This window comes from Oncorhynchus gorbuscha, linkage group LG08, assembly GCF_021184085.1.
Source record: "Oncorhynchus gorbuscha isolate QuinsamMale2020 ecotype Even-year linkage group LG08, OgorEven_v1.0, whole genome shotgun sequence".
Classification (NCBI taxonomy): Eukaryota; Metazoa; Chordata; class Actinopteri; order Salmoniformes; family Salmonidae; genus Oncorhynchus; species Oncorhynchus gorbuscha.
The window spans coordinates 57,714,081-57,739,664 of record NC_060180.1 but is presented as its reverse complement, the minus strand read 5'-3'; the positions used below and the strand labels follow the sequence as shown (position 1 = coordinate 57,739,664).

Below are 25,584 nucleotides of genomic sequence, written 5' to 3'. Positions count from 1 at the left end.
AATAATGCTTTTGTAGAAAACATTAAAGTTGGCCTACATCTGTGAAATGATTGCCATCAATGTCAAAAGACACCAGTCCATATCCCAATGACAAACATAATCTATTGTGAAACATTAGTCACCTAATTTTAAAAGCAAATACCAGTGTGACCTTGAATACATTACGCTATGCTGATACTGTAAGCAATGCCCCAGACACACATTGATTCTGAACCTGTCATCAGCCTACAGCATTAAAACAAATATACCCTATATATATACACTCGTACCAATAAATCAGATACCATTTCATGTTGACTGTATAGACAGATAAAATCATACATTTATTTTCAACAAAATACTTTTGTTCTATTTTTATACATACACATACTCTAATATATACACACTGAGCTATTTGTACTATGTGACAAGTGAAGTCAATGCACTTCAAAGTGTTTAGGTAAGTGAAAGGAGATGATGGATTTAGTTTGCAGGAGAACAACGACATCAGCTACCTCCAATGAAAACAGAAATCAAGATAAAAAAACAAACAAAAAAAACAACCAAAAGCACTTATTTACAGAGAATGTAATGACGTTAGAGTGTGGGAACAGCCATTGACATAGCAATGGACTGTGTAAGTGTTTATGTCGTCTAGTGCCACTCTAAGGTTTGCAGATGTCCAGGTTCAGGTGTAGCTTCGGTGGCCGTCCCCAATCAGCTGTGTCTTTTCACTGGCATTAGTTGGCTGGTGCACAACCGGAGTGTCCACATCTAGGATTACACAACAACATTGTGAATAATGACACTAAAATTCCCTACAATATCAAATGATCAACATGGATACCTTTGTCAATCTCATTGTTGTATTTTCTCTCATTCCATTCATTGATGTTACACTTTGCTTTCACTACTTAACAGTATAGTTAGTTTGTTTGTTGTTTGCAGAAGATGTAAAGGTATGTTTAGAAATGATTTTATCCTCTATTATTCTGCCGAGATGTTATACGAAATGTTTCTGAATGGCACAAAGATGATGTATCACATCAACGCAAAGCCATCACAACTACTTGTTGTTGAATCTCCAGAGACATGAACTCATTGTACAAATTCGCCCATCAACTTCTCATAATTGATGCGTTGGCACAAACAATGAGCTATATGTCTGTCTACACTGCTTACCACACATTTGTAAACATGTAATAAACCTCTAACTACCATTCAAAGTAAAACAGTGAATTTGTTAAGCAGGGACCTTTTTTCTAACATGGATGTTATATAAATATTGTGCTGTTGAAATCATAGGGCAAGAGTAGCCTATGTGTTTCTTAAAGATATACTTCGTATTTTGGCAAATGAGGCCCTTTATCTACTTCCCCAGAGTCAGATGAACTAGTGGATACCATTTGCATGTCTCTGTGTCCAGTATGAAGGAAGTTAGAGGTAGTTTCACAAACCAATGCTAACTAGCGTTAGCGCAAAGTCAAGAAGTCTATCTGCTAACATGCTAGGACAGTTGAAGTTGGAAGTTTACATACACCTTAGCCAAATGCATTTAAACTCCGTTTTTCACAATTCCTGACATTTAATCCTAGTAAAAATTCCCTGTTTTAGGTCAGTTAGGATCACCACTTTACTTTAAGAATGTGAAATGTCAGAATAATAGTAGAGAGAATTATTTATTTCAGCTTTTATTTATTTCATCACATTCCCAGTGGGTCAGAAGTTTACATACACTCAATTAGTATTTGGTAGCATTAGAGCAGTGGCATCGTCCTTGCTGAGCAGCCTTTCAGGTTACGTTGATATAGGACTTGTTTTACTGTGGCTATAGATACTTTTGTACCTGTTTCCTCCAGCATCTAAAGCCATGACATCATTTTCTGCAATTTTTCAAGCTGTTTAAAGGCACAGTCAACTTAGTGTATGTAAACGTCTGACCCACTGGAATTGTGATACAGTGAATTGTAAGTGAAATACTCTGTCTGTCTGCAATTGTTGGAAAAAATGACTTGTGTCATGCACAAAGATGTCCTAACCGACTTGCCAAAACTATAGTTTGTTAACAAGATATTTGTGGAGTGGCTGAAAAACTAGTATTAATGACTCCAACCTAAGTGTATGTAAACTTCCGACTTCAACTGTATTTGTGTGTGTGTGTGTGTGTGTGTGTGTGTGTGTGTGTGTGTGTGTGTGTGTGTGTGTGTGTGTGTGTGTGTGTGTGTGTGTGTGTGTGTGTGTGTGTGTGTGTGTGTGTGTGTGTGTGTGTGTGTGTGTGTGTGTGTGTGTGTGTGTGTGTTTGAGTGGCATGTGGCATGTGTCACTGCATATGTGTCTTCACCCACTGACTGTGTCCCCTCACCAGTCTCCTTGTCGTGGCGGATCTCCTCCTCCAGGTCTTCAGGGGAGACATAGCTGTCTGTTCCCTCTCCGGGGTGCATGGACTTCAACTTTCCACAGCAGCAGTTACAGCAGCAGCACAGGCAGCAGCAGCAGTAGCACCCCGTTATCACGCCAAACAAGGCAAAGAGACCCTGACAGGAGAGAGATATACTATAGGTTAACACAACACAAAAACATGCACGCACTCACGCAGACAGACTCAAACACAAACGCAGCAGCTCGCACCAATCTTTCCCCTCCATGCACAATAAAACCATCCAGGGATTCCAGATGATTGTGGAAGCTCACCTTAGCCCACCAGGTAGACAGCATGAAGTAGGTGTTGACATTCTCCTCTCCAAACTGCTGGGCCACATAAAGGCCAAGGGAGCCGTAGCTGTCATAAATGTTTCTCTTGGTGACGTCTGACAGAATGGAATTAGCGCTGTTGAGCTCCTTGAATTTATCTGCTGTCTCTGGGTTGTCAGGGTTCTTGTCCGGGTGGTACCTCAGAGCTAATTTCCTGAAAGGTATTCAAAAGTAAATAAATGTACACACAAAAATATGGATTTCTCCTATGTGGTTTCAGAAACTGGGTGAGATGGTGTGTAAAGACAAAGGCTGTATCGTCTCTTTAGTGTTTACCATACAGCTCTATTCTCTATGGATTTCATTATGGTCCTTTATTTGACTTATCTAGACACACACTTGTTTGTCTGGATGTAGCCATGCTGGCACTAAGCCTACTGCCCTATCTGGTGTCTGGAAAACAACAACACAACAGAGATGTGGCATCTGCTGTGGTGCGTGAACATGTCTTTTTTAGTATTACAAACTACTTCGGAGCATGGCTGCGGGAAAATATTTAGGGGGTGGGGTACTTAGAGATGATTTATTTATTTTATTCTCATTTAACAGGGGGTGCATGAACATGATTAGGGGTTATTCATGTCTGCAATTAATAAAAACATTGCAACTACCATCTTACGTCAAAATAGATCATCGGAGCATCAGGCATGAATCTATTCATGTATTAAATCCTTTGTTTAAACAACATTAGAGCATTGACAACACTGTAATGTCCTATCAGTTTTCATCAATTTAAGTTAAATTCATTTATGCCTAGTTTCCATAACAAACAAAACACTTGTGGAACACGAGTGTGCATAGATTTAGTATTGATTAGTCTGCAATGGAAAATGTGAGTCATCTTGGTACGACTGTCTGTAAGTGATGATCACACCCTTTCTTCCCAACATCATGTGATACAGTATATGATAGATACTGTATACACGGAGTATACAAAACATCCAGCACACCTGGTCTTTCTATGACATAGACTGACCAGGTAAATTCAGGTAAAAGCTAAAATCCCTTATTGATGTCACTTGTTAAATTCACTTCAATCAGTGTAGATAAAGGGGAGGATGTTCAAGCCTCGAGACAATTGAGACATGGATTTTGTATGTGTGCCATTCAAAGGGTGAATAGTCAAGACAGAAGATTGAAGTGCCTTTGAACGGGGTATGGTAGTAGGTGCCAGTTCGGGCGCATCGGTTTGTATCAAGAACTGTAATGCTGCTGGGTTTTTCAAGGTCAACAGTTACCCATGTTTTTCAAGAATGGTCCACCACCCAAAAGACATCCAGCCAATTGTGGGAAGCATTGGAGTCAACATGGGCCAGCATCCTTGTGGAACGCTTTCGACACCTTGTAGAGTCCATGCCCCGACGAATTGAGGCTGTTTTGAGGGCAAATGGGGGGGATGAAACTCAATATTAGGAAGGTGTTCCTAATGTTTGGTATTCTCTATGTATACCGTATGTGATAGTGATCGATATACATGTAGATGTGATTGATAGATATACACGTGGATGTGATAGATAGTGATAGATAAAATGTGATAGTGATAGATATAAATGTGATAGATATAGATATTGATGTGATAGATATTGATGATATAGACAGTGATAGATATAGATGATGTAGATAGTGATAGATAATAGATATGATAGTGATGTACAGTAGATGGGATAGATATACAGTGCATTCAGGAAAGTATTCAGACCTCTTCACCTTTTCCAAATTTTGTTACGTCATAGCCTTATTTTAAAATTGTTTGAATCGTTTTTTCCCCCTCATCAATCTACAGACAATACCCCATAATGACGAAAGCAAAAATAGGATTGTATACATTTTTTGTGAATTTATAAAAGATAAAGAACGTACATTTCACATTTACATATGTAAGTATTCAGACCCTTTTCTCAGTACTTTGTTGAAGCACCTTTGACAGTGATTACAGCCTCAAGTCTTCTTGGGTATGATGCCACAAGCTTGGCACACCTGTATTTGGGGAGTTTCTCCCATTCTTCTTTGCAGATCCTCTCAAGCTCTGTCAGGTTGGATGGGGAGACTCACTGCACTGCTATTTTCAGGTCTCTCCAGAGATGTTCAATTGGGTTCAAGTCTGGGCTCTTGCTGGGTCACTCAAGGACATTCATAGACTTGTCCCGAAGCCACTCCTGCATTGTCTTTGCTGTGTGCTTAGGGTCATTGTCCTGTTGAAAGGTGAACCTTCTCCAACCTTCTCCCCAGTCTAAGGTCCTGAGCACTCTGGCGCATGTTTTCATCCAGGATCTCTCTGTACTTTGCTCCACTCATCTTTCCCTCAATCCTGACTAGTCCCCCAGTCCCTGCCTGGGACTGGGAGACTGGCTGGCATGTGCCTTTTACTGAAGATTGGCTTACATCTGGTCACTCTACCATAAAGGCTTGACTGGTGGAGCGCTGCAGCGATGGTTGTCCTTCTGGAAGGTTTTCCCATCTCCACAAAGGAACTGTCAGAGTGACCACAGGTTCTTGGTCACCTCCCTGACCAATGCCCTTCTCACCGGATTGCTCAGTTTGGCCAGACGGACAGCTCTAGGAAGAGTCTTGGTGGTTCCAAACTTCTTCCATTTAAGAATGATGGAGCTTCTGTCTTCTTGGGGATCTTCAATGCTGCAGAAATGTTTTGGTACCCTTTCCCAGATCTGTGCCTCGACACAATCCTGTCTCAGAGTTCTACGGACAATTCCTTAGACTTTTTTTGCTCTGACATGCATTGTCAACTGTGGGACCTTATATAGACAGGTGTGTGCCTTTTCAAGTCATGTCCAATCAATTGAATTTACCACATGTGGACTCCAATCAAGTTGTAGAAACATCTCAAGGATGATCAACGGAAACATGATGCATCTGAGTTCAATTTCGAGTCTCATAGAAAAGTATGCATGTAAATAAGGTATTTCTGTTTTTAATTTGGAATAAATGTGCAACATTTCAAACAACTTGTTTTCACTTCGTCATTATGGGGTATTGTGTGTCGATTGATGAGGATTTTTAAAAACTTATTTCATCAATTGTAGAATAAGGCTGTAGCGTAACAAAATGTGAAAAAAGTCTAGGGGTCTGAATACCTTCTGAATCCTCGATAGATAGATAAATATATATATATATATATAGATAGATAGATAGATAGATAGATAGATAGATAGATGGATGTGAATTGCTTGTGCCTTATTTCCCACCTGTAGGACTTCTTGATGTCATCATGGGTACAGCCCTTTTCTAGCCCAAGCACTTGATACAGAGACTCTCCAGAGGTGGACAGGGAGCGCTGCCTTGGTTCAGACATCCTACCACCATTACCTGCTGGAGAAAGAGGGCAGACAATGGTGAATTACATTCATATCAGTACAACCATTAAAAAAACACACTCCGTCAAACCATGAAGCTCTCTTTTGACAGAAAATAAATGATCATCCAAGGAGACAAAATAAATACCTAGTTTCCCTAATTTTATGCAGCAGTTATCCTTATAATTCCTTTATGGTATCAAAGTCCTCAGTTGAAGTCCTCTTCCTACCTGGTGAGGTGTATGGTGACGATGGACTTCCAGTGGACTGCTAGCAACTGTTTGTCAGACATGAGGTGCGGTGAAATGAAACATTCATAAACTAGAGGTCTTGAGTTTCCCAGGCCACCAATGGGTCTACTCTACACGCCTGTGTAGGCTTGATCAGGTTTCAGCTGAGACGGTCTGCTGCTTGTATTGTGTGAGACTGAAGGTAGGCATGACAACTCCTTGGTAAGGGTCTGGGAGAATGATTAGTATAAATATAGCAGTTTCACTTCAACTCAAAAAGTCTGACAGCAATGCCCGCATACAATTCCAGTGAGTTGAGAACAGGTCTTTGATGTCCTAATACCTTGGCATCGGGTCTATGAACTGGTACAGTAGATAAAACAACAATTGTCACATCAATCCATTTGTTTCAATTGAAGCTGTTGTAGAAAATAGTTGCTACAAAAATAATGCTCAAGATATAAGAGGCATTGAACAGTCAGTCCTGTGCAGACTTTGCCATGAGGAAACAGAATCAATAGAGTATCTTTTCTGGTACTGTCCATCGGTGGCTCGTTTTTGGAGCCAGGCCCAGGAATGGTTTTCATGTCATAATATCAGGTTTCAGATTGAACTGCAAACTGTACTGTTAAGGGATCTGAAACCCCACAATCCGTCAATCAGCATTATACTATGAGGTAAAGTATACATTTTTAGGCCAATATTGGTATAAATGTTACAAATAGGGAGGTTCAAGACCCTCATTAGACATCACAGTAAAAGGGAGGGATGCATTGCTAAACTGTCAAGTGTCTTCACTGACATTTTCAACCTCTCCCTGACCAAGTCTGTAATACCTACATGTTTCAAGCAGATCACCATAGTCCCTGTGCCCAAGGAAGTGAAGGTAACCTGCCTCAGTGATTACCGCCCCGTAGCACTCACATTGGTAACCTTGAAGTGCTTTGAAAGGCTGGTGATGGCTCACATCAACAGCATCCTCCCAGATACCCAATACCCACTCCGATTCGCTACCGCCCGAACAAATCCACAGATGACGCAATCTCAGTCGCACTCCACACTGCCCTTTCCCACCAGGACTAAAAAAACAGCTATGTGAGAATGCTGTTTATTGACTACAGTTCAGTGTTCAACAACATAGTGCACATGAAGCTCATCACTAAGCTAAGGACCCTGTGACTAAACACCTCCCTCTTCAACTGGATCCTGGAATTCCTGACGGGCCGCCCACAGGTGGTAAGAGTAGACAACAACACGTCTGCCACGCCGATCCTCAACACTGGGGCTCTGATCCTCAACACTGGGGCTCTGATCCTCAACACTGAGGCGTGTATAGTCGTGGCCAAAAGTTTTGAGAATGAAACAAATATTAATTTTCACAAAGTCTGCTGCCTCAGTTTGTATGATGGCAATTTGCATATACTCCAGAATGTTATGAAGAGTGATCAGATGAATTCCAATTAATTGCAAAGTCCTTCTTTGCCATGCAAATGAACGGAATCCCCCCAAAACATTTCCACTGCATTTCAGCCCTGCCACAAAAGGACCAGCTGACATCATGTCAGTGATTCTCTTATTAACACAGGTGTGAGTGTTGACGAGGACAAGGCTGGAGATCACTCTGTCATGCTGATTGAGTTCGAATAACAGACTGGAAGCTTCAAAAGGAGGGTGGTGCTTGGAATCATTGTTCTTCCTCTGTCAATCATGGTTACCTGCAAGGAAACACGTGCCGTCATCATTGCTTTGCACAAAAAGGGCTTCACAGCAAGGATATTGCTGCCAGTAAGATTTCACCTAAATCAACCATTTATCGGATCATCAAGAACTTCAAGGAGAGCGGTTCAATTGTTGTGAAGAAGGCTTCGGGGCGCCCAAGAAAGTCCAGCAAGCGCCAGGACCGTCTCCTAAATTAGATTCAGCTGCGGGATCGGGGAACCACCAGTACAGAGCTTGCTTAAGAATGGCAGCAGGCAGGTGTGAGTGCATCTGCACACACAGTGAGGCGAAGACTTTTGGAGGATGTTCTGGTGTCAAGAAGGGCAGCAAAGAAGCCACTTCTCTCCAGGAAAAACATCAGGGACAGACTGATATTCTGCAAAAGGTACAGGGATTGGACTGCTGAGGATTGGGATAAAGTCATTTTCTCTGATGAATCCCCTTTCCGATTGTTTGGGGCAACCGGAAAAAATATTGTCAGGAGAAGACATGGTGAGCGCTACCATCAGTCCTGTGTCATGCCAACAGTAAAGCATCCTGAGAGCATTCCTGTGTTGGGTTGCTTCTCAGCCAAGGGAGTGGGCTCACTCACAATTTTGCCTAAGAACACGGCCATGAATAAAGAATGGAGCAACTTCTCCCAACCATCCAGGAACAGTTTGGTGACGAACAATGCCTTTTCCAGCATGATGGAGCACCTTGCCATATGGCAAAAGTGATAAAGAAGTGGCTTGGGAAACAAAACATTGATATTTTGGGCCAGGAAACTCCCCAGACCTTAATCCCATTGAGAACTTGCGGTCAATCCTCAAGAGGAGGGTGGACAAACAAAAACCCACAGATTCTTATGCAAGAATGGGCTGCCATCAGTCAGGATGTGGCCCAGAAGTTAATTGACAGCATTCCAGGGAGGATTGCAGAGGTCTTGAAAAAGAAGGGTCAACACTGCAAATATTGACTCTTTGCATCAACTTCATGTAGTTGTCATTAAAAGACTTTGACACGTATGAAATGCTTGTAATTATACTTCAGTATTCCATAGTAACATTCTGACAGAAATATCTGAAGACACTGAAGCAGAAAACTTTGTGGAAATTAATATTTGTGTCATTCTCAAAAATGTTGGCCACGACTGTACTTAGTCCCCTCCAGTTCTCCCTGTTCACCCACGACTGTGTGGCCAAACACGACTCCAACACCATCATTAAGGTTGCTGACGACACAACAGTGGTAAGCTTGATCACCGACAACGATGAGACAGCCTATAGGGAGGAGGTCAGAGACCTGGCATTGTGGTGCCAGGAAAACAATCTCTCCGTCAATGTGAACAAGACAAAGGAGCTGATCGTGGAGTACAGGAAAAGGCTGGCCGAATAGGCCCCCGTTAACATCAACAGGTCTGTAATGGAGCGGGTATATTGTTTCAAGTTCCTTGGTGTCCACATCACCAACTGACCATCATGGTCCAAATACACCAAGACAGTCATGAAGAGGGCACGAGAACACCTTTTCCCAGGACCTATATACTCGGCGGTGTCAGAGGAAAGCCCAAAAAATTGTCAGAGACTCCAGTCACCCAAATCATAGACTGTTTTCTCTGCTACCGCACGGCAAGCAGTACCGGAGCAACAAGTCTAGGACCAAAACGCTCCTTAACAGCTTCTACCCCCGAGCCATAAGACTGCTGAACAATTAATCAAATGGCCACATTGATCCCCCCTCCATTTGTTTTGTACACTGCAGCTACTCTCTGTTTATTATCTATACATAGTCACTTCACCCCCACCTACATGTACAAATGACCTCGACTAACCTGTACCCCCGCACATTGACATGGTACCGGTACCCTCAGTATATAACCTCATTATTGTTATTTTATTGTGTTACTTTTTATTATTTTTTACTTTAGTTTATTTGGTAAATATTTTATTAACTCTTTCTTGAACTGCACTGTTGGTTAAGGGCTTGTAAGTTAACATTTCACGGTAATGTGTTGTATTGTTGTATTCGGCGCATGTGACAAATAAAGTTTGATTTGATTTGATAAAGGAAAACGCTAAATTGTATTATACTGGGAAAGATGGGTTATCTGTGGACATCGGAGGGTTGGAGTTAAGAACAGAACGAATGGTGGATTGACCCCTGTGGGTGAAAATCCAGCACTTGCATAAAGAGGAAATGAGGAAAATATGTATAATTATTTAACTACAAAATTTAAATATTTTTTAGGTAAGGCTTACATTCACCATTTCAAAGGAAATACTGCCACCTAGCACATGGACATGGGTAGTGGAGGATAGTTGTGAAAACTATTTTTCCCAGTGTGCAAAGGTTTGTTGTAACTTACTGTCACTTTTTATAATATAACTGTATGTAATAGCATATTTTCATAGCAGGGTGGTGACAAACACACAGGAATGTTTTGTTGTACTGTCACTGTAGTGTAGTAGAGTACAGTAGGTCAGGAGACACTGAATAACATAGAGAAAATTAAATTGTAATGCCAATATAATGTTGTACATATAACGTAATGCCAGTTACATTTACAGTATCACATTTTAAATTAGATTAGAAACTGGGTAGTTTGGGTCCTGAATGCTGATATATATTTAAGCAATAAGGTCCGAGGGGGTGTGGTATATGGCCAATATATCTTGGCTAAGGGCTGTTCTTAAGCACGAGTGCCTGGAGTGCCTGGATACAGCTCTTAGCCGTGGTATATTGGCCATATACCACAAACCCCTGAGGTGCCTAATTGCTATTATAAACTGGTTACAAATGTAATTAGAACAGTAAAAATAAATGTTTTGTCAAACCTGTGGTATATGGAATGATATACTACGGCTGTCAGCCAATCAGCATTCAGGGCTCAAACCACCGAGTTTATAACAGACAATCTACCATGGGTATGACAAAAAAAATATATATGTTACTGTTCTAATTACATTGGTAAACAGCTTATAATAGCAATAAGACAACCCTGGAGCTTGTGGTATATAGCCGTGTTGCGTCGTGCCTAAGAACAGACCTTCCATGGTATATTGGCCATATAGCACACTTCCTCAGGCCTTATTGCTTAAATATAGTATTATATTTTAAATTAGAATAGTATTACATTTTAAATGAAAATACATAGGGCATATGGCTGATAAAGTGAACATATGGCAGGAGGAGTGAATAGTTAGTTCCTCCTGTTTTATGAACTATGTCCTCTGACGTTAATGCAAATGTTCCTTTGGGAAAAAAACAACAACATTGATTCTGTTTACAGTGCACCTCTGCTAATCCCTGAGCCATAATTGTTATTTGGACTCCCTGTGGGATGATGTGGTGGTGGTGACTGAGCATACAGTGCGCGCACACACACACACACACACACACACACACACACACACACACACACACACACACACACACACACACACACACACACACACACACACACACACACACACACACACACACACACACACACACACACACACACACACACACACACACACACACACACAGGTCTCCTAGGAAACACCCAGGTGGAAAGGCTCACCTGTGTTGTATTAGTGGCTTCCTGGCTGGCTCCTCAGGGGTCCCGCCAATGATAACAATGTCTTCCCTGGGAATAGTCTGTGGTGTCCCAGGGTCTACATTGTTGGGGGAAATCATTCATTGAAATGGATGCCCTTTGACTTGCCTAATCACAGTGGTAGGCCTTAACAGGTGTAGTAAAGCTTCAATTACAATCACAGGGAAACCAAATGTGTAAATACACATTGAACCCATCACATTTTAAAAAATTGAATCCATTAAAATCGTTAAAACTATTTTAAATCATAAAATTGTGCTTGTGAAATGGAGTACCTCTATTAATTCTACAAGACCTGTGCTATTTTTCTCTTGTCTCTGAATATTTACTTGATCTATGTGGATACCAGCTGGCTGCCATAGGGCTGTAGAATATGCAGTGAGTTCATGATGCAGCATCCGTATTGTAGGCCTGTACTTTATCTGCACTGTAACGGTGTTTAGTGTAGCTGCAGATGTAAATCCTTGCCCCATATCCTGCTTTGCTGGCCTGGAGCTCCCATACATGGCCTACTTTTGGACTGGAGCACTCTCACTCTCTCTCTCTCCCTCTCTCACACGCGCGCACGCATGCGCGCACGCACGCAAGCACACACACACGCGCACACACACACACACACACACACACACACACACACACACACACACACACACACACACACACACACACACACACACACACACACACACACACACACACACACACACACACACACACACACACACACACACACACACACACACACACACACACACACACACACCAGACCTCATGGTTGGATGAGGGACTTTTTTCTCTCTCTCTCAAAGTCATATTATGCGTCCCAAATGATACCCTGAAATGTGCACTAATTTTGACCAGGGAGGATAAGGTCCAGGGCCCATAAAAGGGATATAGGGTGCCATTTGTAATGGAGGCAAAGTTTTAATGCTCAGTCAGGCGTATTTCCTGTTTAGTGCTTTAGTCAAATTACTTTGTGTATCATCCAAATGACATATTTGTTTAGTAAGGTTTGCCTAGGGCTACTCCCTTTAGGCCATCCACCTTGATGCATTTAGAATCTGAAAAGTGTAGAACAACAGTACAATGAAGTAAAAACAATAGTTTTCAACTAAAATGTGTCCAGAATGACACATATCTGATCTGGATTTGTTCCAAAGTACTCCTATTACATGATTCTGTTCTCCATTGATGCAGAGGTTATCTCTGCAATAATCTGTCAATCAAGTTACCTGTAGTTTACACTGTACAATTGGCATTTTAACATAAAAAAGCCTATGTAGTATACAAATACATTATATTTGTGACAGGGTCATCTGTAACAGGGTAATCTAAACCCTGCTGCTAGTGCTATGTAAACAATCAAGATATACTCAATCAGATATGGCCTTGAGGAGTAAATAGACCAAAATGTTTGAGTCAACATTATTTCTAAGCAATTTCACCATATTGACGTAATCACTCATTTGCATCATCGTGGCTTCTTGATGGAATCTTCAAAACGTCCACATTACATCGTTTTCTTTCTTTCATACAGCTTAAACCCCAATAGCCTATACAAGGTTCAATCAAGGTTTTGTTCAAATATGCTATATTTGCACGTGTTGACAACTCAATCAAATATCAACCAACTTTGGGCGTTGATCTGACTTCTTTGCCCAGTACAGTAACAAAAGGGTTTAAAGTCGGTCAATGGCAAAAGATTGTATAAAATACAGATGTGCAATGATCTTTTGCCCAGTAATGCAACGGGAGTGTGCTGTGCTTTCCATTCAGCCAATAGACTTCTATCTATTATACATGTGGTACATCTTCATCCAATCCCAAAGAGGGTAACATCACGTAAGCAAATACAATTGGATGCTTCAGACAGGGCTCATCAGATAGTCGATAGCTCAATCGCTGGTGGGAACTTACGTTTGGGAAGAGGGTAGAACAGCGAAATATACGGACTACGGTGGCGTTGTAGCCTTTGTTGTCGTTTGCTTCTTTAATTTTCATTTTTGGACCCATGGATACTTGTTTGTTTCGAGGTGAAGAACGCATATTTCCCTCGTAATGCTATATGAACAATGATTACCGTCTGTGCGCTACCGTAATTTATGCCATCAATGAGAGGGAAATGGACTGAATGCAAGCTGATTACTTTCTCTACCGCCAAGGCACCGCTCCATGCAGGGACAGAATAAACACACATTTAGTTGTAAATGAAAGTTTTATATACCTTTGTAGATGACCGCTCTTATTTTCTGAATATATTTTTTCCGTCTCTGAATCGTTTTCATCATCTGATTTTTGGTTGCTTGGACGTTGCACTGTCTCCGGGAAATAAGGTTTTTTTTATATGAGGAAGCTATTTATTACAGAGATACCAAAAAGACAGAGGCCTTTCCGTTTTCAAGGCCGGATTTGAGTTCAATGGGGTAAAATGGTAAACAACTCAAATGGATAAAATATGGATATCATGGGACTTATTGGAATGTAATATTAGAGGAGTGGGATTGCTTTCGATAACGTTTCGTGCAAGTTTGAAGCATCAAAAAAAGATAACAGGCCATTGTAGTCACAATCACTAAATCTATTTGACTCAAATTAAGGGAAGGGGTGCTGTTGTAATTGGCACATTTGCAGTTGTGCCATCAGCATATATGCAAAATTTTTTTTTACATGATTTGTATGTTGCTTTTTTATTGCAATTTGAGCTGGACCGAGCTTTGACTGTTCAATGGAAGTATGTTATCAGTTACCGGTTTTGCCTCTAGACAGGCCGGTTCCTAAACATGTTCTCAGCCGTAGGGGAGCCATTAGCTTCAGCTCCAGTTCGTCTCTTTTTGGTGGACCTGCCCCAAGACAGCTGTCCAAGGTAAGCGCAAGGCAAAGAGCAATCTGGGTGGAAAACAATTAGATCTTTTAATTTTCAGCTATCACATCAATGTTGGGGTTGTGCAGTGCATGATGCTGGGAAATTACTACAATAATTAGTTTAATATTGATATATTTTGATGGAAACAAAGTAGCTATTCTTTTACATTTTGAGTGGCCCACCAAATTAATTGTGTTATAGCAACTAAGTAACTTTTGCCTCATATTGACCTATATGACCCCTCCACAGGAATGCTCACAATGGACTCATTTATTATTCTTTAACATTCTTTATCTATTTTTTTTATAAAGTCAGTGAGATGGCTGACTTGACCTGTATGATAAAACCCTCATCCATAATAATATGACCAATGAAAAACATTAGTGATATTATTGTACTAATGTTTTATGCCCCCCTAATATGTAATGCATAGAGATTGAGCCATTTAAACCTGATTGAAGTTAACCAAAACAGCTTATCCATCTCCAAAAATACACAATATTTAGTGTACTGTCTGGTCTGGGCTGTTGACAACATTTTATAGTAGAGGCCTTGTTTTTCATGCCTTCAAGACAGTTTTTGAGAACAGAGTTTCTGTATAACTCAAGCATCTCTAGATAACTTGTAAGGATGACACGGTAAACTGCTGAACAAGTCCATAATCCATCATCAGTCATTGGTGCTGAGCCATCCATGCAGAAGGGGTAGGCTTGTTGGGATGGCCTGGTGTACGCTGGAGGTTTCTATGCCCCATATGTCTCTGGATGCTTAGCAGGCGTATGGAAGATATACTGTAGTAGAAGCCTGCTGACACTTTAACAAACAAACCTAGAGAAAAGGAAAACGCATAATAACCACAGCACAACCTCACAGTATACACAAAGCTTTTATTTCAATCAAAGGTGCTTGATCTAAGTAGCCATGATAAAGAATATTGGGTAACACTTTACCTCAAGGTACCCTTTTTTTAAGGGGGTTGTAAAGGGTCTGTAAGTAGTTAAAGGGATACTTTGGGATTTGGCAATGAAGCCCTTTGTCTTCCCAGAGTCAAATGAACTCGTGGATACCATTTTTGTCTCTGTGTGCAGTTTGAAGGAAGTTGCTAACTAGCATTAGCGCAATTGCTAACTAGCGTTAGAGCAATGACTGGACATCTATCTTCGTCATAGTGCTATGCTAGCTGTTACCATAGACTTCTAGTCATTGTGCTAACGCTAGTTAGCATTGGCTCGCAACACTACTTCTAACTTCCTCATAAAGGTCTTCATTGCCCAAATCCTGAAGTATCCCTTTAATAGGCACTTCATTATTAGGTAATATGTAGTTGATAAATCATTTTAACAAGCAGTTGTTTTACTTCTTTTGAAAGAACCCTAGACTCTAGTTTGATTTCTTTCTTTAGTTTAGATAAGGTTGTGATAGTTAGTCAGTCTGTCTTCAATGTGCAGTGTGGTAAGAATGCTGGAGGTGCAGTTTCACAACTTACTTGTGTAGCCTAACCCTTGCATTTCTGGTCAGAGGAGGTAATGACTGAGCCTTAGAGGCCGAGTTGAGTGACTCAATCTCGTTATGTGATTTGGGTTGTTTTGATGCCATCATGCAATCTATTTTGGCAACTTTTTAAACACAGTAATTAATACAACATAGGCTTACTGTATTATTCTGTATTGTGCCTGGTCTTAAGAGTTTCTTTGGGTTTATATATTTCAGTTTAGCGCATCGTATAGGGTTGTTTTCTGATGTTAATTCTCTTGTATAGTGCTTCTGCTGTGGTCATTGACATCTATCTGTTTCTGCTGCTGAAATTCAGAGCTGCTGAAATGCATTGAATATTGGCAATACCTGATATGATTTAACATTTTAAGATAACTTTGTACTGTTCAAGACCTCAATGTAATGACTCAAAGGAAGGTTAACTTGTTTTATGTTTACATAATAACAGAGTCCAAATGGAAGCTATTCATGAGGCCGACATGACATGATGGCCCTTACCTCACACAGACTTCACAGGCCTGCATCACTCTGGGATCTGTGAGAGGCCAGTAAGGGTGTGTGATTAGTTTATGAACCCCTTAGAATGCTACCATCAAGACTGTTTGCCTTTCCCCTATATCTCTGATGGTCTTTTATGGCCCTCCCTGAGCCTGACCCGTGGTCTTTTCCATTAACGAGAAGGGTCCATCCAGTCCACACACACACACACAGTCTGATGTGTGATTTACTACAGGCAACACACTGGGAGGAATATGGAGATGCTCACACTGCTTTCCACACTGAAGTGCCACAATTCATGGGGAAGCTTTGAATTTGTGAAGCACCTTAGAACAGTTTTAGCTTTTGTCCCTTCTACCGTTTAGAGACAGCATGTGTTTTGGGGACAGGACACACAGAGGCTAGGGGAGAGTTAATCCATTCTGTCCGCCTCCTCACTCAGCTTTATTGGTTACAGCTTTGAAGTCAGCCAACCCAGTATAATTTATATTTTATATAAAATGTAGCTTATATTTGTCCTGTTACACACACATGTGTAATGTAAATATTTTCTTTGCATTTCTCAACTCCCCTGAGACACCCGGAGGGAGTGGGGTTTATAATGCACCTGGAGCAATTAGGCTTAAGTGGGCAAGGGCACAGTTGCAGATAGGTCTGTGACTAAGGTAAGCGTATACTAAACCTTGCCCAGGTGTTAAGAACTTTGAATAATCAAGAATGATGCCGATGGAGATGAGGGGACTGCTGTTGAATGGGTAGGGAATGGCCAGTGATGTCAAGATGCAGTCTGAGTGGCGTCCGTAGGACTGGGGAGCCTGTTGAGACATTAGAGCCAAAGCCCCTGTGACTGTGTGACGTGTCCATAGTTGAACTATGTCAAAGGCATCTGATCTGAATCAAAAACAGTCATTGAACACATGCATTGCATTGTCTGTTCTCTGCAGCAATGTTTTTATTTTATTGGACAACAGGTACTGTCTCTAAGTTATTGGTCATCTCAGCTTTTAGCGTATTTCAGCTTTCAGCGCAATGGTCATTTCCTACACCCTGAGGTTCTATGCAAAATAGGGGGGAGAGGACAGTACCCTACGTGGTGATGTGTCCGTTACAAATATACAATACCTTGGTATTCCACGGGCCTGTAGCTGATAGGATAGCCTTGTTCAAGCTTCAGGTAAATTTACCTGTCACACTGTTCGTGGACCAGTATCCTGTCAGATTTGAATATATGGTCAAGTTTGGTTTGCATGAAGTTTGAATTTGCATGATATTTGACAGCTTCTTAGGCTTAAGGGGGGACTGATACTAAACGCAAGCCCAGGTTGTGTCCCAATAATCTGTCTTTTGACTAAGTCCAGCACTATAAAGAAAAGTTTGTCTTATGACCTTATTTTTTTACCCAGTTTCATTTGCATGTTTATGTCCTGCCAAACTGGAATTAAAGCTCAAACGAGTCTTCTTTAAAACGAGCTCACATGTGTTTTCAAACAAGTCTTGTATTCAAAGCTCACACATGCTTTCAGAATGAAATGCCTTGTAAATCCTTGAATGGAATGGCCTAGCATGTGTATTAAAATCGTGTTATTGTAGCTTTCCCCAACTGCCCCATCATATAGACAGAAACATGATGAGCTGGAAAAACAAACAAACCTGTGTTATGCTGTTTCCAGCACTCGAATGGCTTTATCACCATCGCACTTATCATCATCGCACGTGACTATAGGGGCAGATGCTACATCCCAAATGACACCCTATTCCCTATATAGTGCACTACTTTTGACCAAAGCACTATGGGCATTTGGGACGCAGTCAGAGACCTGTCCAGTATAAGATTGTTTGTTGTCGTCACATTATTACCCTGGAAAGTGTTATGTGGAATATTATCTCTTAAATGGATTTCCATTTGATCTTATGAAAGAGCTTGCTCAGTTTGTTTTTGTATGACACAGCACACTTATGAAAAAGTCGTGTTTGTAATTCCCATTCCCAACATATGAAAAATAGGAAGTTAACGTTACAACTGACATTTGGTTACTATTTAGGCCTGCTTTCAAATGCCTGCCATCTTCTCTTTTTCTAACAACTGACCTTTTGACATGACATTTTCAACATTAAGGTCTGGTGTTTGTTATATTAATCATTTAGAGGAATAAGGATTTAGTTAGTGGCCCCTCCATGACGCTGAAGTCGAGGGAATAATCAGGAAACATCCCAAGTGTCCCGTTAGCTTTTTTTTAGTTTTTTGAGTGGAATGTTTGCATAGCTGTCCTTGCAGGAACTCTGCTGCTGCATGGAGGACAGTTTCCCAAGCCATGAGCATGTGTGACTTCCTGTTCCTGTGCAGTGCTGTGGGTCTGAGCCCTGGTCTGATGCTCTTTATGTAAGAGGCCTTGTCATGGTGCTCTAATTCTGGTCCCCGTTCGCCACACTTATCAGCTGTGATGTCAACGTAGGTTGGGAGTCTAATTCGGGCTGTGCACTGCCTGGGTATGAGGGCATACCTAACTCCTCCAGTTTTGGGACTGAATTTATTCAAGGCTACAGCTTCAGAGCGTCTCAGAGAAACTTTCCCCTCTTTTTGTCTCGTTCTCTTCAGCTTGCCAGGCTGACTTGTCTTGTGTAACATGTTAACAGTACAACTGAATCTTTCTTTATGTAGTGAAAGGAGCCACATTGTTCTAGTGACGTTAAGTGTGCATAGTAGAACAGAGACTTGGGAACGTCAGTGATCTCATTCCCCTCATGTTAAATACTCCTAGTATAAACTTTTTGTCTTAACCTTGGCAGCACATCCTGTTGGACTCATGTTGCTGTGGCAAGATGAAGTACATGTACAGTAAGGGCTGGGAACACTCATGATGTTCTGCCAGATGGTCCAATGGGAATTGTACTGATCTGGTACTTGTGGATTTTCCACAAGGTGGATTTTTGATTACTAGGTAAAATCTATCTTTATCAACACTGGATTGATTTGACTAAAAGCATAGCTCTTATTATGTGCTCCATGTTTCATATTGACTATTCATATGACTGTATGCCAACTCCCAAAATGTCCATGCTTACAGAAAGGCACACATACTGTAGAAGCCAGGCCAGGTTAGGCAGTCATCTCTTTGTTAGTTTGTCAAACCCCTACGTCATGAAAAACGTGACAGAGGTATATGGGTGATGTACACCATGCTCCTCTACCCCCCCCTGAAGGGAGAGAGATCGTGGTGTGTGACACTCATACCAGCCCTTCACTTGGCTGGCAGCTGGGTGACCTGGTGCATTCCCCTATACAGCCAGGATTCCAGTCAGGCAGTCCCAGGAGTGTTAGGAGTGGGCAGTCAGTCAGGTGATGGCTAGCATTGGAGCTAAGACAGCTGCACAAGGCTCCACTTACTCCCCGTCCGTCCCTCTGTCCCCTCCTGCCTGCCTGGGCCTTGAGCTGTCCTTCGTCTGCGTGTCTGCTCATATTTATCAGGGCTGAAACCACGACACAGAAACACACGCATGTAGAGCCAGGGAGAGGGACTATGATCCTCGGCCGTGAGGTCCAATGGGAATTGTACTTATCTGGTCCTTGGTTTTGATTCTAATGAGGTGGATTTCCCACAAGGTACGGTAGGGACTCTTGACACCAGCAGATAGTCAGTTTGGACTACGAGATAAACTATAGCTGCCTCTTTATCAACACTGAGCTGATTTGATTTTGAAAAGGATCTCTCCAGCGCAGACAGATGGACTGTGTGTCTGTTTACTTCCTTACTGGGAAAGGAGGTGGGGTGTGAGTCACTATGAGCTCACACTGTGATCGTCTGCTATTCTCAGGGACTGATATTTTGTTTTGATTTTGACTAGTTTCATCAGGAACAGTTGAGACTTTCAAATGGTACAGTATAAGCAGAATACCACATTGAATTTTAGTGAAATAGTTTTCATAGTAGTATGGTCAAATGTTGTAGTGCTTGTTGTTTATCTTTTAGGTACACCAGTGGGGACATGTTATGGTTCCATCATAATTTAAGTATTTAAAGGGGCAGTGCTGTCAAAAGTGATTTCCATTTTTTAAAATTATGTTTCCACACTAAGGTCAAAATTATACTCTGAAATTGGGAAAATGATGATAATGCCCTTTTAGTGTAAGGAATTTTGTCTGGAATTTCAGCCTGTTCAGGTGGGATGGAGTTTCTGGTCCAGAGCATAACATTACAATCTGATCTGATTATTCTGACCAATGACAAGTCATCTTTTATTTGCATATTTGACCTCCTACTTTGAAGTGGTAAGGGGGTAGGCTCTCTAGATTGTTGACGAACCGATCTCCCAATCAGGGCTGTGTATGTAAATATATTTAAATGAGTATCAACTCGCCAACATGATCAGACTGAACATTTGAATGGCAAAAGGAGGCTCGGGGAAATAAATGCTGAAAATATTATTTGGAGTTATTTTCAACCAAAAAATACACAGTGATTTATTAGATACATGGTGATGATTTAAAAAATACTGCATGGGGGCTTTAATGACAAAAGCTCTATGTCCAAAATCATTGAGGTGTCATTGACTCTTTGGGTGGTGGGAAAGTGAGTGGTGACATTTGAGTTGTTCTCTTTGCTCCATGTGGTTTGTGGGATTTTCCCAGTGGACAATCCTGAAACCCAATCCTGTTGCTGCTAATTAGACAGCTTTCTCTCTGCAAGCAATTTCCCACGGGCCAGCGGTGTTCTGTTTCATTAGCTGAAACTGAGCTTGGGTAAGGCTTTGGCCAACAGTACTGGAATCTTTCACAGATCCCTTTTAAATCCCATTAGCTACTTAAAGTAACGATTCACCCATTTTGAATGTTGTATTGTTTTTCTGCGTCTCTGGGTGATGTTCTATCACTTCCCTAGGTAATTTCATGTTTTCATGCGTTTCTCAGCTATTGCCGTTCAAGCAGGCAGAAATTTGTCCGGTATGAAGTAGCATTGTGATAAAGCTACTTTCACCTCACTGGAAGTTAATAGGAAAATGACTTTTAGATGGTGAAAACGTCTATCATACATGTCAGATTTCAATACTGACCGATGACATAACACAGGAGGTTGTCTCCTCTCAAGTGAGCCATTTGATAATATTTTTGCAATATTCCTACGTTGAAATGTGTAATTTAATGGATGGTCTAACACATTTCTCCTATTTGTCTGCCTCTTCAGTCCAGGGTGCATTACATCCAGTGGAGGCTGCTGAGGGGAGGACGGCTCATAATAATGGCTGGAACGGAGCCAATGGAAGGGCATCAAACTATAGCTGTGTTCAAATAGTCATACTAACCGTACTATTTGTGATGTAAAATTGAGTATATAGAATGTACTGTATACTGAACTCACTAAATGTACAGTAGCCCTTATCCAGCTAAACACTTTTTACTTGAATCGCATTGTGAAACCTCAACAAACACAAAAGTACATGTTTTCACTTACACTAGAATAGAGCACAGAATGTGTTCCACAATAACTGAACTAAATGTATGAAAATAGGAGTAAGAGTACTCAATCTAGAGCCAAATATAAAGTTACTAGAATGCAACTGTATGCTTGATATTGCTTAGCTAGGTGTTCCTAGGGAGAACTTGCACATCTTACACATTGCTTCTCTTCTGAACTGCTTCTTGTCACATGACACAAACAGGTAAATTCTACACTGCTGCACTTAAACTCCCACTCAGGGTGCTAAACATCTAACAGGTCCAGAACACTCCCCTCCTGGGGGTATTTAACAATCCCACATAAACCTAACTCTGACCACTGGTGTCTTCCGAAGAAAGAAGGAGAACCACTTCGGAAATGGGCAGAGAGAAGACTTTCAGAGTTCCCTCCTTGATGACTCTCCCGTTGACTTTCCTCACCATCCCTTCCCGGCTGGGAAGGGTCTTTACAATGATGGCCATTCATTTCTTTTAGCCTGACTGTCCATTAAGACCACATCCCCTTCTTTAAGATCTGGCCTCTTGTTCTGCCACTTGCGTTGGCTCTGCAGCATGCAGACATACTCGCTCCACCACCTGTTCCAAAAGGTGTCCACTAGACTTTGTACTTGCTTCCACTCTTGCTTGTAGAGTTCAACTTCCCCGAACTTGCCTGGTGGAGGAGGGGGGACGCCAGTCTTCAGGGTCAAGAGCATAGCTAGAGTGAGGATGAGGGGTGATTCCGGGTCTGAAGATACTAGGATGAGAGGCCTGCCATTCATCACTGTTGTGACCTCGACCATCAGTGTTGTCAGGACATCATGTGTAAGGCGGGAAGATCCACATTGGAGGAGCATGCAGTCGAGGAAACGACGTGCAATGCCAATCATCCGCTTCTATGCACCACCCACATGGGATGAGTGAGGTGGGTTGAACACCCAGGTACATTTCTGTTCTTGGAGATACAGTTGTAGTCAAAGTTTACATACACCTTAGCCAAATACATTTAAACTCAGTTGTTCACAATTCCTTACATTTAATCCTAGAAATAAAAACTGTATTAGGTCAGTTAGGATCACCACTTTATTTTAAGAATGTGAAATGTCAGAATAATAGAGATTTATTTTAGCTTTTATTTATTTCATCACATTCCCAGTGGGTCAGAAGTTTACATGCATGGTAGCATTGCATTTAAATTGTATAACTTGGGACGAATGTTTTGGGTAGCCTTCCACAAGCTTCCCACAATAAGTTGGTTGAATTTTGGCCCATTCCTCCTGTAACAGAGTCGGCTTTGTAGGTCTCCTTGCTCACACACACCTTTTCCGTTCTGCCCACAAATTTTCTATGGGATTCAGGTCAGGGCTTTGTGATGGCCACTCCAATACCTTGACTTTGTTGTCCTTAAGCCATTTTGCCACAACTTTGGAAGTATGCTTGGGGTCATTGTCCATTTGGAAGACTCATTAGCGACCAAGCTTTAACCTCCTGACTGATGTCTTGACCTGTTGCTTCAATATGTCCACGATTTTCCTACCTCATGATGCCATCTATTTTGTGAAGTGCACCAGTCCCTCCTGCAGCAAAGCACCCCCACAACATGATGCTGCCACCCCCATGCTTCAAGGTTGGGATGATGTACTTCGGATTGCGAGCTTCCCCCTTTTTCCTCCAAACATGACGATGGTCATTATGGCCAAACAGTCCTATTTTTGTTTCATCAGACCATATGACATTTCTCCAAAAAGTACGATCTTTGTCCCCATGTGCAATTGCAAACCATAGTCTGGCTTTTTTTTAATGGTAGTTTTGGAGCAGGCCAAGAGAAGACTTTCATAGTTCCCTCCTTGACGACTCTCACGTTGACTTTCCTCACCACCCACTGAGTGGCCTTTCCGGTTGTGTCAATATAGGACTAGTTTTTTTGTGGATATAGATACTTTTGTACCTGTTTCCTCCAGCATCTTCACAAGGTCCTTTGCTGTTGTTCTGGGATTGATTTGCACTTTTCGCACCAAAGTACGTTCATCTCTAGGAGACAGAACCCATCTCCTTCCTGAGCGGTATGACGGCTGCATTGTCCCATGGTGTTTATGCTTGCGTACTATTGCTTGTACAGATGAACATGGTACCTTCAGGCATTTGGAAATTGTTCCCACGGATGAACCAGACTTGTGGAGGTCAACATTTTTTTTCTGAGGTCTTTGCTGATATCTTTTGATTTTCCCATGATGTCAAGCAAAAAGGCACTGAGTTTGAAGGTAGGCCTTGAAATTCATCCACAGGTACACTTCCAATTGACTCAAATGACGTCAATTAGCCTATCAGAAGCTTCTAAAGCCATGACATAAATTTCTGGAATTTTCCAAGCTGTTTAAAGGCACAGTCAACTTAGTGTATGTCAACTTCTGACCCACTGGAATTGTAATACAGTGAATTATAAGTTAAATAATCTGTCTGTAAACATTTGTTGGAAAAATTACTTTGTGTAATGCACAAAGTAGATGTCCTAACAGACTTTGAAGTGGTTGAAAAACTAGTTTTAATGACTCCAACCTAAGTGTATGTAAACCTCCGACTTCAACTGTACCTCTCCACGCTTTCTGAACTGGAGCGTGATCTATCCATCCATCCTCAGGTCTCGGCAAGAACCAACAAAGTTTGTACCACAATCTGAATGTATCTGCTTTGCTTTGCCTCTGAGGAGAAGCTTCTCAGGACGTTTATGAGCCTGGAAGCACTAAGTAGTTCAATTACTTCTATGTGTCCAGCTTTTGTGCACATGCACGAGAACATAACCGCCCACCTTTTGCTATTGGCGTGCCCTCCTCTGGTGCGGCGTGAGACCACCTCCCATGGGCCGAAAACGTCCGTGCCTACTTAGGTGAAATGTGGCGCTACCTGTAGCTGTTCAGCTGGCAGTTGTGCCATCTGCTGGTGTTCTGTCTTCCCGCTGAGCTTCTTGCACATGACACACTTGAAGAGTGCACCGCTGATATCTCTTAGCTCCAACCAACCAGAATCCATTTGCTCGTATGGCACCCTCTGTGAAATGTCTCCCATGATTATTCACGGCCTCATGGCGGTGATGCACAAGCAAGGTTGCCAGGTGGTGAGGAACTAGAATGATGTGGTTGACATCGTTTGTTCCCAATTTAGATTGGGAACAATTTGGCCTCCAACTCTGAGCAGTCCGTCACGGTCATGATGGGACTTCGTAGACTGCTGTCAGGTAGGAAAACTGCGTTCTGCTGCTATGCACCTAAATTCCTCTGCGTAACACTCGTCTTGGACACTCTATCACAAGGACTTTGCCTCTTTCCAGCTCTTATTCAGTGCGATTCTTCAGACCGATATGCCATCCATGGCAGATGCTCTCTTGTGCAGGCTGAGAGAAGATCTGAGCTATGTGGATTAAGCGTGCTACTGTCCTTATGAGACTGTTCCACTTGGAGAAATTCTCAAACATTTGGAGCTCAGCACTGAAAATACACACAGTTCTCTTTGAGGAACTGTTTGCGGTCTTCCAGGGACTTCTCTCTGAAACCTCTACACTTCTTTAACAATGAGACTTGTTGTGGATCGGGCAGTGCTTCAAATCGACTGGTTTCTTCTGATCCCCCGTGTTTTCTGTTGAAGATACTTGTCTTGTGGACAGATAATGTCTTCCCGTGTCTGTCTTGCTTGTCTCTTCTGACGGGTGCCGCATGGGAGGAAAAGAGGTT

At 41.7% G+C, this 25,584-nt stretch overlaps 2 protein-coding genes across 9 annotated transcripts in view; one reads left to right on the top strand and one right to left on the bottom strand.

The window, feature by feature from the left end:
- Window positions 1-306: 306 nt before the first annotated feature.
- Window positions 307-13,908, bottom strand: LOC124041892 (dnaJ homolog subfamily C member 5-like). Of its 5 annotated transcripts, none has more exons than XM_046360008.1 (6): window positions 13,798-13,898; window positions 11,538-11,631; window positions 5,934-6,057; window positions 2,671-2,884; window positions 2,342-2,513; window positions 307-753 (listed from the first exon to the last, which is right to left on the bottom strand). In XM_046360008.1, the coding sequence occupies exons 3-6, from the start codon at window positions 6,038-6,040 to the stop codon at window positions 668-670; spliced, it is 579 nt and encodes a 192-aa protein (XP_046215964.1). In that variant the 5' UTR covers window positions 6,041-6,057; window positions 11,538-11,631; window positions 13,798-13,898; the 3' UTR covers window positions 307-667. The 5 variants fall into 5 exon arrangements, with proteins under 5 accessions (XP_046215964.1, XP_046215965.1, XP_046215961.1 ...); XM_046360009.1 differs by having other exon boundaries at window positions 5,934-6,054; XM_046360005.1 differs by lacking the exon at window positions 11,538-11,631 and having other exon boundaries at window positions 13,798-13,908.
- Window positions 13,463-25,584, top strand: part of LOC124041890 (high affinity cAMP-specific 3',5'-cyclic phosphodiesterase 7A-like) — a 27,841-nt gene continuing 15,719 nt past the window's right edge. For all 4 annotated transcript variants that reach the window (XM_046360004.1, XM_046360003.1, XM_046360002.1 and 1 more), the window contains exon 1: window positions 13,463-14,436. In XM_046360004.1, coding sequence (XP_046215960.1) covers window positions 14,299-14,436 — 138 coding nt within the window. In that variant the 5' untranslated portion in view covers window positions 13,463-14,298. The remainder of the gene's footprint in view (window positions 14,437-25,584) is intronic.

Coding starts and splice junctions, on each gene's coding strand:
- LOC124041892 (XM_046360005.1), bottom strand. CDS start 13,861: ATGATGAAAACGATTCAGAGACGGAAAAAATATATTCAGAAAATAAGA. Junction 2,885..5,933: donor GACATCAAGAAGTCCTACAG/GTGGGAAATAAG, acceptor AATACCTTTCAG/GAAATTAGCTCTGAGGTACC. Junction 754..2,341: donor CCGCCACGACAAGGAGACTG/GTGAGGGGACAC, acceptor GTGTAATCCTAG/ATGTGGACACTCCGGTTGTG.